Consider the following 16,287-nt stretch of genomic DNA (forward strand, 5'->3'; position numbering starts at 1 on the left):
GCTCACAGAATGAAACTGCCGTGAACGTTCCGATTACGTCCCAGTGCAATGTGAGCACTGTGCTGGTAGAATCGTTATTCGTGTGATTATGTAACCGGCGAGAAATATCACACGTCACGTCATGCTAGGTGTTTGAAACTAGGACTACTCAGACACTTCACGTTTGTTGATACATCATGTCCATGAAGGTGAGTTAAGAAATGCATTTCTTTTTCATAATATACTTGAATTTGGCAATAATCACACGTTTTAATTGCAGGCTACGTGCTTCATAAATCATATGAAGGAATAAGTCTTATTGTACTTAACATTCCTTATAAAGTATTAATATAATATTGACAGTTAGCGGTTTTATTAACTTTACATAAATAAAATGTTTTTACTAACACAAAGAATAGATTTCACAACTAAATATGAGGTCGACGTGTTTGATAATGAATTTATTTCTTAATCAGAAAAAAAGGAATCTTAGAAATTACCTATGTGTTCATGTTCGATAAATTTCTCGTTAGAAATCATGGGCTGCAATTTAAACTGTTTACATACAGTTCTCTCTACGTTTCTGGAATATGTTCCATTTTATTCTCATTGCGTTGTCATGAGTATTTATTTAAATTAGCAGTGAACATTGGATTTATTATTGGTGAATAATTGATATTTTTAATGTGTCAGAATTGCAATTTTAATTTCCGTTGTCGGCAGAAGAAGAAACGTCTTAACGAAAAAAATAAAAGGGCGCGGGAATCGGGATTATTTATGCGAAATTATTTAAGATTACCGGCACCATACTTAGTCGAGACAGTTTTTATATTTTTCTGTCTTAGAGTGCCCATTTTACGTCAGTTATACTAGCTTCTCCATTGAGTTTCTTATTACGTTTTATAATTTATTTTCCTCTGTTTTCCATGACTTTTTTTATTTTAAAATGTCGCTACACTTCGGAATCCCGCTTAAATACTTATATAGGCTATAAACAAAGACTGCAAATTAAAAAAATAATTTAAAAAAACATCTTTCTATGATGGTACACGGCAGTGGTGATATTCGACCGGTTCGGATGAATCGGTTGTTAAATTATTTCTAGGTAATATTTGCAATTACCATGAACATATACCGTATATGTTTAACATAACTACACATAAGAGAACTGGTTGTTAAACTTCTTCAATATCACCGCTGGTACACGGGTGTAAGTTACATAAAAAAAGAGATGTTCCTTGAACCAAAATAAATAAATAATGCAATATTTACGCGGTATTCTGAAGTCGTTCCGAAAATGTTTTGGGTGAGTGAGTTATATTATGTCAGGTTAGCTTACAATCTAATTCTTTTTTCTAATTATAGGCTATCTTTATTGTTTAAAGTGGTGTAATGTTTGTTTGGTGGAAACTGTCATGGTATAATACCGGTATTGTATTGTAGCATTATTTATTGTCTATAATATTGCCTATAAATGCACTCACTGTATATAATTGGAATTAAACGCTGGGCTCATCGTATGACTAGCATGAGTATGAATCGACTTAAGTCGTCATTGCACGTGTAGACACGTATTTTGACTATATCTGACTCTGATTCATCATTATCATTGTTATTACTCGACACGTTGTACAACTTAGGCGTACGCACATACAAATTACTTCAAGGACGTGGTAATTTTCCGTATTTTTTTATTGTAACAGAATTATTCTGACGTTAGAAGTAGTATAATTAATTTGTGGATTTGTGTTTTTAATTTTTTTGCTGTAATGACAATAGGCATTTTGTGTCAACACATATATTTTTTACTTAAAAGTTCTGCATACGTAAGCCTACATTTCCATAATCCGCAGTTGAAATTTTAGATTTGTGTAATATTGCACTGCATGAGTTTTATTTTTATCATAGTATCGAAATTAATGTTTGCCTTTTATTAAAGTTCTTGGTTATATTTAAAATCTGGAAAAATAAATATTTGAAAAAAAAGTTGAACAACTTATGTTTCCGTGTCCTATCTCCATTTAATGAGTATGCAACACCCAGTATAAAAAATCCATAAGCATTCCATTTTGAACGGATAGAGATAGGAACTAAGAATGAATGGCTATGAATGTAATGTATGTCTTCCTATAATTATTATGTAACCACTTTGGTAAGTCTTTTACGAACACAATCCCAGAAGGAAGGAGTGAGATGAATGGACAACCCCAAGACTGACTTTCATCTCCGGAGATACAATAGAAATGGCGCAGGCAGGTCGATAACGGTCACCAGATACTACAAACCATCCACTAATGCTAGCTGGCGCCAGTAGCGGCTCGTCGTAAAGAAAATAGGTGAAGTGCTGTTCACATACACAAATGCATGAACAGTTTAACCAATATAATGAGTAGGCCTACTATTCGTAAACTACGTACAATTTTACTAGTTTTGGAACACATGGAAAGAGGAAAATTAATTTATTTCAGGACTCACCCAATTTCTTGCATACAAATTCAATCCTCCTGTCTTGTAAAGCAGCAAACCTGTCGATGATGTCTTCATAAAATGTCTCAGTTCAACTGAGGGTGGACAGTATATCTCTATGCAAAGCTATGGGGCTAATGATGAAAGTCTCTCCTGTTATGTGGCATTTCAAATGACATTTTCAATCTTTTCAAAGAGAAAAGGTTCATTCATCGAAATAATTTAAGTTACTCTTATTTAATACAACTTCTCTCTTTTTAGCACTTTTTAAAAGAAAGAACAAATGGAACTGTAGGATGTCCAGAATTTAAAACATCTTTTCCATTCTCATATTTATGTCTGCAAAACAGCATTTCCAATATATTACAAATCGTGCCATTTCTGGGATACATATTTCGCACTCATTTATTAATATTTTCTATGTACTGGTACCTGAGTATTTGCTAAATAGTAATATAGTGATTAAACATACAATATACACTACGATGTAGGATTAATACACTATATACACTTATCACTAATATATACTGTAAATGGGTCATTCTCACGAAACCCATCACATTTATTTCCCCTGCATTGATTTCTATAATATCTTGTAAATTGAAACATGTCTCCTGTGTAAAGAATACAGGACTATTACACCTAGTTATCCACCCTACACTTAGGTCGATATTACATTTTCTTACCGTCATGCATAGCTTGGAATACCCAAACATGTGGACACAGTGGATGTCCCGCACTGCAAAATATAAATTTCAATGTATATCACCTTTAAAGTATAAATCCGATAACACATTGTATTGAAAAGTGCATTAAAGGAAGTAAACATCACATATACAAGAGTTTTATAAAAGTGCCCAATGTCACTACAGAAGTGGTGTAGTTTTTGTCCACGAGTTTTTGGCTTTGCCATGGAGCGGATGATTCTTCGCTTTGAATTTGCCGCCTTAAAAGAGAAGTTCAATGTGGTGCTTCCAGAACGTTCGGAAGACGAAGACGGTGAATTGTTGGTGCTTTCTCAGACATAAAAAAATCTGCACTTGCGTATCAGGCTGAAAAGCAGTATCGAATAGCAAGTGTTTATTTTTTTAAGTGGACACCGTGGATAAACTACGCAAGTGGGGATTACCAACGGCTGGGTAAGTAATGATTTCATAGGCTATTTATGAAATATGATCGGAAAAATTAATATGCTTAAAAGTAATTAGAACACATCAGGGAAAAGTCTGAAATGTGGACACCGTGGGAGTGGACACCGTGGCTGTAAACACCGTGCACTTATTTAGAACAGGATATTTAGTTCACAGGCCATGATAATTATTATTGATGTGATGTTTATGATATAGCTGGAAGAATACGGTCTCTACATAGTTCTATATGGATACAATATTGCGACTGTATCATGTATCTGTATTACACGATGAGTGGTGGTGAACTGACTAGAGGACGGAAAAAAATACGAGAATAAGGGAAGGACAAGAAAAATAAGCTTAAAGACAGAAATTTATAAAAGTAAGAAATCTGACGTTTCAAGAAATGTCAAAAGTCGAAACGTGCAACTTGCAAGGAAAATAGAACCAGAGTGTTTGACGATGGAAGCAGATCCTGAAAAGCACGCTGCTTACATAACGTCGGAGAGTAAGATATGGGCTGAGAGGAAGAAGCAAGAATAAATTAAGACAGTTTCGGCCAGGACTAATAGAGAAATTAAGAGAGCGAAGGAAAAACGAAAAGAATGGATGAGAGAATATTGCACGAAAATTAAGGACAAATATATTCAACAATGTAATCATAGTAATTTGGGAAAGGATACAAAAAGCTCTCCTGCTAATAAAAGGTAGTGAAGTTATTCGAAAACTAAAAGCCGAAACATTAAGCTTAAACGTTTAACAGAAAAATAAATTAGAAAAGCTTTTTCACATGTAAAAAAAATGAACTAGGCCTATGCTATACTCCATCTCGTATCACAGAGAAGAAAAAAGCAAACCAATCTTCCTCGCGCACTACAGTTCGTAATTTGCTAACAGGGGCGTCTAGTTCCTTCTGACATAAAGAAGAAACTGATCCTTGAAGAGTTGCTAGAACAACAATTAAAATCATTTTCTTCTGTAGAATATAAAAGTAAACGCACCATAAGTGGCAAAATAAAGACTTATAAAATGCTGCAGCACTGTAAGAGAGCAGTTTCTCGCACAGCTGTTCGCCAGAATAATTCCTACAGACACACGAGTAGCCACAGTTTGGAGTACAAGCATCCCGTGATACAATAAAGACGCATCAGTATAGTGGTGTGAAGAAAATAAAAATTTGTTAATTTTCAATTAATTGAGTTATATGTGTAAATCTCAATGTGGTATGAGTCATTTAAAATTTTCTTTTGTGTAAAGAAGTTGGTTTGTGTCTTCTACAGAAGTGGTTCTTATTTTTTTGTAGGGCATAAGTGTGTATGTAATTATAAAATAATCAGAATTAAAGGTAAAATATTTATCATTATTGTTATTACTATAACCGTAAATCATTTCTTATTTCTTTTTAAATATCTTCATTAAATAAGTGAAATCAGTCACCGGCGTAGCTCGGTCGGCTGAGGCGCTTGCCTGTCGATCCGGGGTTTCGCTCGGGCTTGGGTTCGATTCCCGCTTGGACTGATTACCTGGTTGGGTTTTTTTTTTCGAGGTTTCGTCAACCGTAAGGTCACTGTCAGATAATCTATGGCGAATCCCTGGTCTCATCCAGCCAAATACCATCTCGCTATCACCAATTCCATCGACGCCAAATAACCGAGTAGTTGATATAGCGTCGTTAAATAACCAAGTAAAAAAAGTGTAATCCACTATGGTATTATTATTTATAAACATATATATTAATGCGTTTATAACTGTTAGTGATACTTCACATTATTAATTAAATACGTTTGCGAGCGAACATAAATATTTATTTCATTTTGTAACATGGCTCAATCGCATTATATCTAATATCAATCAGTTAATATTATTATGAATAATTAAATTTGTGACTTATTTATTTTCACTATTGATTTCAAGTCGGTGTGTAAGTCAAATTGGGCCATATTCATAGACATTCTAAGCGCGGGCTTTCGGTGGATGATCAGCGAACTAACGTTTTTCATATTCATAAACCAGTGTAAGCGATATGATATGATATGATATGAATCCCGTTCAGCACGCTCGTAGCCCGGGCTAGCGAAATGTCTATGAATAGCACCCTTAGTCTTTACCGAGCCATAGGAATAACCCACGGATTAAAACTGTAGACACCGTGGAGATGCTGTGGACACCGTGGAATCTGAAAATTGATTTTGTTTTATTTCTCGTAGCACACGAAGATTTAGACATAGCCACTAACACACCTGACTTATCTTTCACACCTTTAACCAATACCTATCAAAAAATTGATCTCTTTACAATTTCAGTTGCCATTTTTGGGTTCCAAAAGTGACGGGTTTCATGAGAATGACCCAAATACATTCAATAATAAGTTAATAAGTAGGCTACTACACTACCTGTGTACATTTACGCACGCGTTAATGTTTCAAGTACAAAAGCTGGAACAAAATTGGCAAACTCATGAAAAGAAATAATACTATGTACACCCGACGGAAAACAACTTTTAAACTTTACAAATGTATGTGGTGTGCATTCCTGATAAAATAACATATAGCAAGCTAATTTACCGCTGCATGGGTGGCTGCTTAGACACAGGGAATGAGGTTACTTTTCTCGAGTCAGGTAGTAGGCCTACATACTGTAAAATTTCACAGCCCTTAAACAATAGCCACCGGCCTTGGAGACCAGCTTCAACCCTTCTGTAACGTTAGGTCCGCAAACTGGTTACTCCACCTACAACAAGTCTGACAATTCTCCATAACTGACTCAGAAACGCACTTCACTCATACAATCTTTCTTTAGTGCGTGACGTCACGTTACCATAGAAACCATGTGCTGTATGAGAATGGGAGCCCAAATATTTTCACCTCTACAGCATTATAGGTTCCAATAGAAACCGCTCGGCGCTCGTAACAGTTGACATTATTCTATTCAGTGGACGGTTACAGGTACTATTTCAGCTAAACACTGTTAATAACGAGTGAAAATAAAACTTTTTTTTTATTTTAGAAATACGGAACCGGTAATAACTATAAATAATTATTAATACGAGATAAAATTTTGTTTTACACGTAAATAGGTGACATGGTACTTCACCTACTTCACCTGAATAACCGCCCCTGGCTGGCGCCCTCGTACAAGCATTGTTATATACCTGAAATTTTTATCGAGTCACGTCGCAAGGATGTCACCAGCACTAGAAATACTCCCGAACGCGAGCGGATAACGCTAGTTGAGTGCCTTCGTCTGGCACCGGTGCACGATAGTGAACGCTGTACAGAGAAACAGTAGTTATATTCCAAATTCGCCATTACTCAAGTCCTTATGCCTTAACCTGAAATCATATTTTGATGGCATAATTCAAAGGGAAGAGTAGTAGGCCTATAGGACATTCATTATCTCGTGAAACGAAATGCTTGCGTGCGCCGTAGCTCGTAGTAAGAACCTTATGGCGATGGTAATGGAACAAACAAGTGGCAGCATAGCGAGGGAGGAAAACTTCCCAGTTCACTTGTACTCACGCGCAGGTAAGTTTCACGAGATAACGAATGGCCGATATGAAATGGAAAGTGTCGTTTAAATGAGATATGTAATGCTGAGGGAAATAAGAGAATCTCATAGAAAAAGCTTCATTCTCAAATTATCTCCATCACAAATATCCTTCCAGTTAGCACTTGAGCTCGAACCCGAGTTTGCGGTATGAGAATCTCGCGCTACATAGAACTATCGGAGCTACTGTGTAGTTCAGCAGGTAGTGAGCTGGACTTCTAGGCACTCAAGTGTAGGTTCAATCTTTCCTTGGGTTGATTATCTGTTCTTTTTTTTTCGGATTATAAGCAAATATTGAGCAATCCCACGGCGAATCCTCAGACTTATCTCGCCAAACACCATCTGCTCTACCACCAGTTTAATCGATATTAGAATACCGTGCAGTCGATACAGCGACGTTAAGTAAGCTATTTAAAAATTTGCGTGTACAGGGTGTTTTAAAAAAAGTATCCAATATTTAGGAGGTAATAGTATGCATCAAAACAAGAAAATAATTTCTAATAAACATGAGTCCTATAACACATACTTTCTGAGATCTGAACACTTGTTCATAGGAAGTGCTCAATGTGACATCCATTCATGGCAATGCATTTCGCTTTCCTACAATACAGCAGACTACCAGTTAGCACTTGAGCTTGAACCCGAGTTTTCGGTATGAGAATCTCGCGCTACATAGAACTATCGGAGCTACTGTGTAGTTCAGCAAAGTAGTGAGCTGGACTTCTAGGCACTTAAATGTGGATTCAATCTTTCTTGATTATCTGTTCATTTTTCGGATTGTAAGCAAATATTGAGCAATCCCACGGCGAATCCTCAGACTTATCTCGCCAAACACCATCTGCTCTACCACCAGTTTAATCGATATTAGAATACCGTGCAGCCGATACAGCGACGTTAAATAAGCTATTTAAAAATTTGCGTGTACAGGGTTTTTTAAAAAAGTATCCAATATTTAGGAGATAATAGTATGCATCAAAACAAGAAAATAATTTCTAATAAACATGGGTCCTATAACACATACTTTCTGAGATCTGAACACTTGTTCATAGGAGGTGCTCAATGTGACATCCATTCATGGCAATGCATTTCGCTTTCCTACAATACAGCAGACTACCAGATAATCATACCGTAGTTGACACCTCTGGTATGGAATAACAATACGTCGCAAGGAATACTGAAAACAAAAATCTGGTTGCTGATATGAGCGGGGTTCAGCATGTTGATGAAAATCCCTATGTAGTTGAAGAAACAAGACATCAGCACCGATTCTCAATCAACTTATGGGCAGACGTTCTTGGTGATAGATTAATAGGGCCATACGTGCTACCACAGAGATTAACTGGGTATCGTTATTAGGACTTTCTTATTAACATATTAAAACACATTTCAAAGAGTGCGTGATTTCTTACGCCGAAGGGCAGAGGAATGCATTGCCATGAATGGACGTCACATTGAGCACCTCCTATAAACAAGTGTTCAGATCTCAGAAAGTTGTGTGTTGTAGGACCCATGTTTATTAGATATTATTTTCTTGTTCTGATGCATACTAGCACCTCCTAAAATATTGGATATTTTTTTGCCACTACTGTGCATTAAATCAATAGACAGTCTAGTCCATCTTCGCAGATTCACAAATTTGTAAAATAGTCGAAATAATATGGAAATAGTTATATAATATGGATCTGAACAATCCATTGTGAAAATGAGCAAGCAGTTTAATTTTAAATTAACCAAGAGAAGAGATCGCGGTTGGGATTTGAGCAGTGACTTATATTATTCAATAAACTTAACGTAATAATAAGTTACCTAACCCCGTTGGTCTTCTATCGATCCCCAGCCACGTTGTGATGAAATTTGTGATGGACAAAGCAGACGTTGCAGAGCGTTTTTCTAGGGGTTCTCCCGTTTCCCTCTATCATATCCCCTCATTTCTTTTATCACCTGCAGTATTAAAAATAGACTAGGGTGTAATCTGGTGATTAAAATGCAATGCGACTCGAATACCAGAACAAATCCATACAATAATTATTACTGCATTCATTTTTATTTATTTTAGTAGGTTATTTTACGACGCTTTATCAACATCTTAGGATATTTAGCGTCTGAATGAGATGAAGGTGATAATGCCGGTGAAATGAGTTACCCAACATTTGATCATATTGGATTGAGGGAAAACCCCGGAAAAAACCTCAACCAGGTAACTTGCCCCGGCCGGGAATCGAACCCGGGCACCTGGTTTCACGGCCAGACGCGCTAACCGTTACTCCACAGGTGTGGACTTACTGCATTCATTTGACTGGAAATGTATCATGTTCACTTCAAAATTATGTGTAAGATGCCTCCGGCAAACACATTGCCATAAAATTAAAAAAGACTCGAGTCAAGACAATGTCAAATGTCATTTGTATTAGTTGTGTAGGATTATCTGTAAATTGGCCTGTAGTCTATTTTCATAAATAGTACAGTAGAGCGTCTCGTTTAGGCACAGTTAAAACATAAATAAAGGGCAGGTAACGTGTGGGGGGCCGAATTAACAAAACTAAAGTATATTGATCTGAAGTGACAACACTATTTCCTAAACATAATTATCCCATCTCAATAGGCCAATGTAATAATTACGGTGATATTATGTTAGTAATACAGAGAATGAAATTCATGACCGTAAAAAATTCTGCTTGAAAGCAACAGCATATAAGTACCAACATTTGATTGAATATTGAATTATTTCAACGTTGTAATTGCTTGTTTGTTAAAATGTGTAGGATAACGTTACACAATTATTTGTGTTCATTTGTTTTGTGTGTTTTTGGAAAATATAATTTCAATTAATGCTCCGCCATAAATGTTGTAACTAATTCCTTGTGCATCCCTCGTGTTTATCGTACGGCTCGTCCTCCCCCCCCCCCACGATACTTGCACTTCGTTTACGTTTTCTCTGTGCCTAAACGAGCCGCTCTACTATACGTACTTCACTTCAAGAGCTGTGTTCTTATTAACCTTAAGAGAAAGGAATGCTCATAGTTAATGGAAATAATGCTCCCCTAATGCTGCTACTACTACTACTACTACTACTACTACTACTACTACTACTACTACTACTACTACTACCACTACCACTACCACTACCACTACCACTACCACTACTATTACATAATAATAATAATAATAATAATAATAATAATAATAATAATAATAATAGGCCTAATGTATTTATTTTTGTCATGCTACTTTGTTTCAGTAGTCATTTTCAATCCATACTACTGTGCTCCAACCACGAGAAAGTCTCTGCCGGCTGAGACGAAAGGGAGTAATGCTGTGAATGAATGTTGACGTCATAAGATGTCATAAGGTCACACACGTGGGTACTCATATCTCTATTGGCTCGCTGTCACAGCACAAACAATAACATTGATACACACATGTTTATACTACCCTACTTACAAAATTAGATCACTGTTAATCTCCTGGTCTTTTAATCTCTCCATACAGGAAATAACAAATGCAGGAGAGCGCATGGTCTTTAAACAGGCGTTATAACGATAATATTATATATCTACTTCGCTCCAATACATGTCGCAATAGTAAGCACATTCCTTTCACGGTTGATCTCCTGGTTGGGGAACAGTATAATCTCATCACTCCTAAAAAAATCCTTAGAATTCAGGAGGAAATATTCGAACTACTTCCATCTAAACTCTAAATATTCTAAACAAACCTGATACCTCATTATTCATCTCGTAAGTTTACACAAATGTCGAAAGAATGTCGTGAGCAGATTTCCATTCGACGTAATGATGTTATAAGAAGAAAACTTCGCGAAGTATGCCAAAATGTATTTTCATAATTGATCCAAAATATACACTAGAAAAAGTTATGTCTTACGCTGCCAAGCAAAGTAAAAATCCATTATTTGAATAAGAATAACTGAAAATGTATGTGTGTGATTCGATTCTTCATGGAGGAAGAAATGTTCCCATAAAATTTCGACTAGTATATGGGACCGGTACCCACCTAGCATCTTAATGAATTTGGAGAGCTACAGTGAGTAACGAAATTCCGTTTCACAACCAAACTATAACGGCTGAAGGGACAACGTGCTAACAACACGTTACTCCCGTATTTACTTGATGCCTCAGCTGAGGCACGTGAAACGTGAAGCCAACAGCTGGCTGGTACGTATTGGCCCTCAATGGACTCTCGCGAAACAGATTTTTTTTTTTTTAATTTATGTTCTGTATATACTTCATTTGAAAGCAGATTAACGTATTATGAAAATATATCTCTTGGTTAAGTTCCAATAACAGTAAACTGCATGTTAGATGTTTCGATCACACACAAAGTAATTTTTTTTCTCATCCTACGCAACAAAAACCAATAAGGTCGAGAAGAGATCGCGGCTGAGACTTGAGCAATGGCTAGGTTTGCGAGGGATGTGTGAAACTACATAGCGTGGGCCACATACACGAGAGTCTGTGTTTCGCGCATATAATATGTAGGTGGATCGAACCACAGTTATATAGCAAGCGTGGAGCAATACTGTACCTCCAGAACGTTGAAACCTGGGATTCTCACAATTCTCTTGTGTAACTCATGATGAAAGCTCGTGTGACGCTGGTAGGTATATAAAAATCTGAAATAAAAATGTCAGGCCTATTTTCCCACGCACGCATTTACGATAGTGGCGTGTAACCACGATGTGAACAAGAGAATATTTTATTTTTCTTCCATAACGCTAGGTTACCCGTAAGAGTCTCATACTCCATACCAGTGTTTTCAGTTATACATAACCCCATATGTATCTCGAACGTTTTCACTTTCTCATTATACGATTATGAAGAGAAAGTGCTGCAGAACATCTATTTCGAAATGTTTACAGAAATTTAGCATGGCATCTTTTGGGAGGGAAGTAAAGCTGGAGATCTGTGTCATGTAGGCCTATATGCAGCACGTGAAAGAACTCTGTCCGTGATAACTCCAGCAAAATTTGTCGGTTATTTCTCGTCCACGTTGAATTTCCGTAATGAATAACCTTATCAGTTGAAAGTGTCATTAAATAAAAATATGCTACTACTACTACTACTACTACTACTACTACTACTACTACTACTACTACTACTACTACTACTACTACTACTACTACTACTACTACTACTACTATTACTACTACTATTATTACTACTCACAGATATTACGTTTTAAGAATTCCAGACATCGATAAATTAGTTTTGGACATCTATTTGCTTGTATTTATACCTATGAGTCAATTTATCCCGGAATTATGCACATAAAATGTCAATTTTTAGTAAATAGCAATTAATAGATCTGTATTTAAAGTCTACAGTACACAATGGCGCTCTGTTCCGAATTAAATCCATTTTATTCGTGATTTTTTACGTATAATGATACAATAAACTAGGTAAATTACATTTTCAAAGAATAATTTCTTCACAGAAATGAATTAATTATAGCTTACTTTTTATTGTTTAAATCCGTTTCCGATTAAGTCCACGCTTGCCTCTAAGCTGGTATAATTAACACAAAAGACCATCCGACATGTAAACCTACATAAGGAGAACCACATTATATCTGCTCTCGTGGACCGGACTGGTTAATGAGTACCGAAAAAGAGAAAATACAGAATAGTTATTATCAGACAGCGGATTTTCGGTCCTGATACTGAACGTTAGGTGTACGTAAGTTGCAGGGAGGTCATTAAACTTATTGCTACTCTCCCTTCGCACGCCAAGGGGCCTGACGTTTTGGCGCTGTGTAGGGACCGAAAATCCTGTCTGGTTATTATAGCAGCAACGATCTCGAGAGGAATTTTGCACTCCTGAAACTTCATTGGAAGTGTTCGAATTTATAATGCAACACATGTTTCTTGAATTAATAATTGTATTATATGGGACGTCTTAGGCCTATCTTATACCTACGGTTATAACTTTTTCTGGAAACAACACAGAAAGCGAAATAACAGTTTTTGCTTTTTCTAACTAACCAATTAAATAGTTATTTCATATTAACTAAAGGACTATCAGCAATAACATTTCCTCATATCTGTTTCTGCTTTATGAAAATAGTATGATACTCAATATCTTTCTAAGCTTTGAACACAGGTCTGTATGCTGTACAAATAAATGCCTCTAAGATACATTTAACGTGTAGGTCTATAATTATCCCCGGCCAGGTCGTGGTGGATTAAGCAGACGTTGCAGAGGATTTTTCTCGGGGTACTCCCGTTTCCCTCTATCATTCCACCAACACTATCCACTTCCTCATTTCATCTATCATCTACAACAGTAAAAATAGGCTGGAGTGAAGTCTGGGGGTAGTACGGGTTTCCGATGCTGATATAGGAAGGGCTTGTGGCTTCGGGCCCCTGGAGCTTATCAGACTACTGTCCGCGAAGCGGAACCTGGCTCTATCAAAGGCTCAGGCAGGACGGCCCACCTGTCACCGTCGGGTTCACGAATGCCACCCGGGCCATCTGTCTGACTTGGATAATCATCTCATTCTATAATTGCCAATGTTTCGATGTAGATGGAAAAACAGTGATACCAACTGTATGTGCAAGAAATTTTCCCGAGTACATGTCATGAATATAGACAGTCAAAATTCTTGAATAAAAGGGGCTAAAATTCTTGGTTAAAAAGGTTAAAAATTCTTGAGTGAAGACGAAAATTTCTTGAGTAAACCTGAAATTTTCACCCTGTTTTACTAAATTATTATGTTGCTTAAGATAATTGACAATTATAATTACAGGCTATATTCAAAGTTTTAGGTTGACAACAATTCTGAGATATTTAACATTCAAAGTTGTACGCAGACAACAGTTCTAAGTTTGTCATTGTAAGGTTTCTACTTCTAAAGAGTGCGGCAAAATATCCTCCCTAATTTAAAGTTTAAATAAAGAACAGATGGATCAAAATAAGGAAACTGTATTAATATGAATTGTATCTAAACAGAGGGAATTTAGGTTTACATGCGTTGCCATAGCGATATCAAATGACATGCGCAAAACAACAAGAATTGAATAGGACATTTAATACACGGAATTGACATTCAATTAGTGCAAATTGTAATCTATAACGAATTCCAACTATGACGTGGACGGGTGAAGAACGTGCTTACGCTGTGATATCGTTTCTGGTAAGTGGTAATTTCGTTGTCGCTGCTCAGATGTTTCCCGGTCGCTTAATTTCTTCACGTGGCGACGTCCCCTGGCCAGAACGATCACCAGACCTTGCACCCTGTGATATTTTTCTATCGGGGCAACTTAAGGCTGAGGTGTTCAAACATCGGCCGAGGACTTTGCTAGATCTAAAAAAATGCAATACAGGAAGAAAATGGTCTTACTCCTCAAGAAATGCTAGTTAGAGTGATGCAGAATTTCCGAAGTCGCATTCAACAATGCATTGATAGTGAAGAAGCACCAGTTGAGAGACACGTTATTCTAAAAATGAAAAATTCCCACTGTTAAGATACCATTCATATTAATAAAGTTTCCTTGTTTTGATTCATCTGTTTTTTATTTAAACTTTAAATTAGGGAGGATGTTTTGCTGCACTCTTTATTTGTTAGCACACACGAGAACTGTGAAAAAAAAAAATGTTCACAGTCAACATTAGAAACTGGAACCCATATAGCTTGGAGTGCTCCGTCCACAAAAATCACTGTGATCTTCACGTGTCGACAGCAAACCTTCTCGCACTGAAAGTCCAGGACTATTTTTAACTATGTCCTTCAGTTCACTGTACGCATGTATTGCTACATTAGGTGATAGATTCTTTAAGATTGGCACCTGGTCAAAGAGAGGTTTCAAACTGCTTTCAGTTGCCTCAAACCGTTTACGAACCATCTAGCGCCAGCATTCCAAACCTTGTGCATTTTTCAAACAGAACTTATAAAATTTCCAAATTTAGATCATGTATTTATTAATTGCTGAGAAATTGCGTATTTTCGCGAATAACGACAGAAAATATGCTAAATTCGCTAGTCATAGGAGTTTTGCGATTTTTCGCGAGTGTTTCGCGAGTTGAAACGTGTAATTATATATATTTTTATGTGAACCATGTTTTAAACTATGTTTATTTGGTTTTTAGATTTTTCGCGAGTCACGAATTTTGACTGTCTCTAGTCATGAATCATAGAGAAAAAGGAGAGTTATGTATTTAACATAATTATTTAATATATTATTTGTTATTGGGCTGAAGTACTTGACGAATCTTTGAAATAGGGTTTAATTATAAATAAAATATAATTTTGAATATTGGATTTAATATTAAATCCGTGTGTTTAGATCAGGGCTGGGCATCGGGAGCAGATCTACACTCTAAACGGGGACGCTTAATATTCGCCGTCACTGAATCAACGCTGCGCGGTGTTCGGCGGGGAAGAAAGGGGATGAAGAGAAATCATATGGCTCCCCGTGAGAGAGTAGAATCCGCTCTTGCTGCCCAGCCCTGGTTTAGATTATTGTTTCTTATCTCAAACGGAAGTATTTTACAGATAGAGAACCTGGATTTTTTAAATGTTAAATTACCATTTTTATATTGTCTCCGGGCGCTATGTAAAGTTGATTGTTATTCTTTCGTATACCTTCTATCAGAGTTTGGCAAGAATTTCCTTTTCAGGCAGTTTCAACCACACACTGCACATAAGCGCGGTAAAACTCCTGTTGAGTTGAGTCAGTACGATGAAGGCCTCCAACTAACGTAACACCGGACATCACATAGACAACGGACAAACATCCACGCCCGAGGCGGGATTCGAAAGCATGGCCTACCCGTTACGCAACGTCAGAGCTGTGCCTTGTACACCACAGTCGCGTTTATATATTACTATTTTGTATAATGACGCTTTCAATATCAACTTCATTATCACTTCAAATTTGGCCCGCGTTATATTTGTGGTACATTTCCCGAATCTGCTGAACAGCTGGAGGAAAATCATGTATGGTTGAATAATTTCGAGGGAAAAATTGTTCCGGAGCCGGGTATCGAACCCGGGACCTTTGGTTTAACGTATCAACGCTCTACCACTGAGCTACTCGGGAACTCTAACCGACACCGATCCAATTTTTCCCTCTATATCCACAGACCTCAAAGTGGGCTGACAACCGTCAAGCAACCAACTTCAAGTGCACACTAACTCTGTGTGACTTAAA

General features: G+C 36.9%; 1 protein-coding gene across 1 annotated transcript in view; it reads left to right on the forward strand.

Annotated features, from left to right (window-relative positions):
* The first annotated feature begins 23 nt into the window (after positions 1 to 23).
* Positions 24 to 16,287, forward strand: part of LOC138696254 (ankyrin repeat domain-containing protein 29) — a 227,425-nt gene continuing 211,161 nt past the window's right edge. The window contains exon 1 of the mRNA XM_069820942.1: positions 24 to 188. Coding sequence (XP_069677043.1) covers positions 177 to 188 — 12 coding nt within the window. The 5' untranslated portion in view covers positions 24 to 176. The remainder of the gene's footprint in view (positions 189 to 16,287) is intronic.

This window comes from Periplaneta americana, chromosome 3 (assembly GCF_040183065.1).
Source record: "Periplaneta americana isolate PAMFEO1 chromosome 3, P.americana_PAMFEO1_priV1, whole genome shotgun sequence".
NCBI classification, from domain to species: Eukaryota; Metazoa; Arthropoda; class Insecta; order Blattodea; family Blattidae; genus Periplaneta; species Periplaneta americana.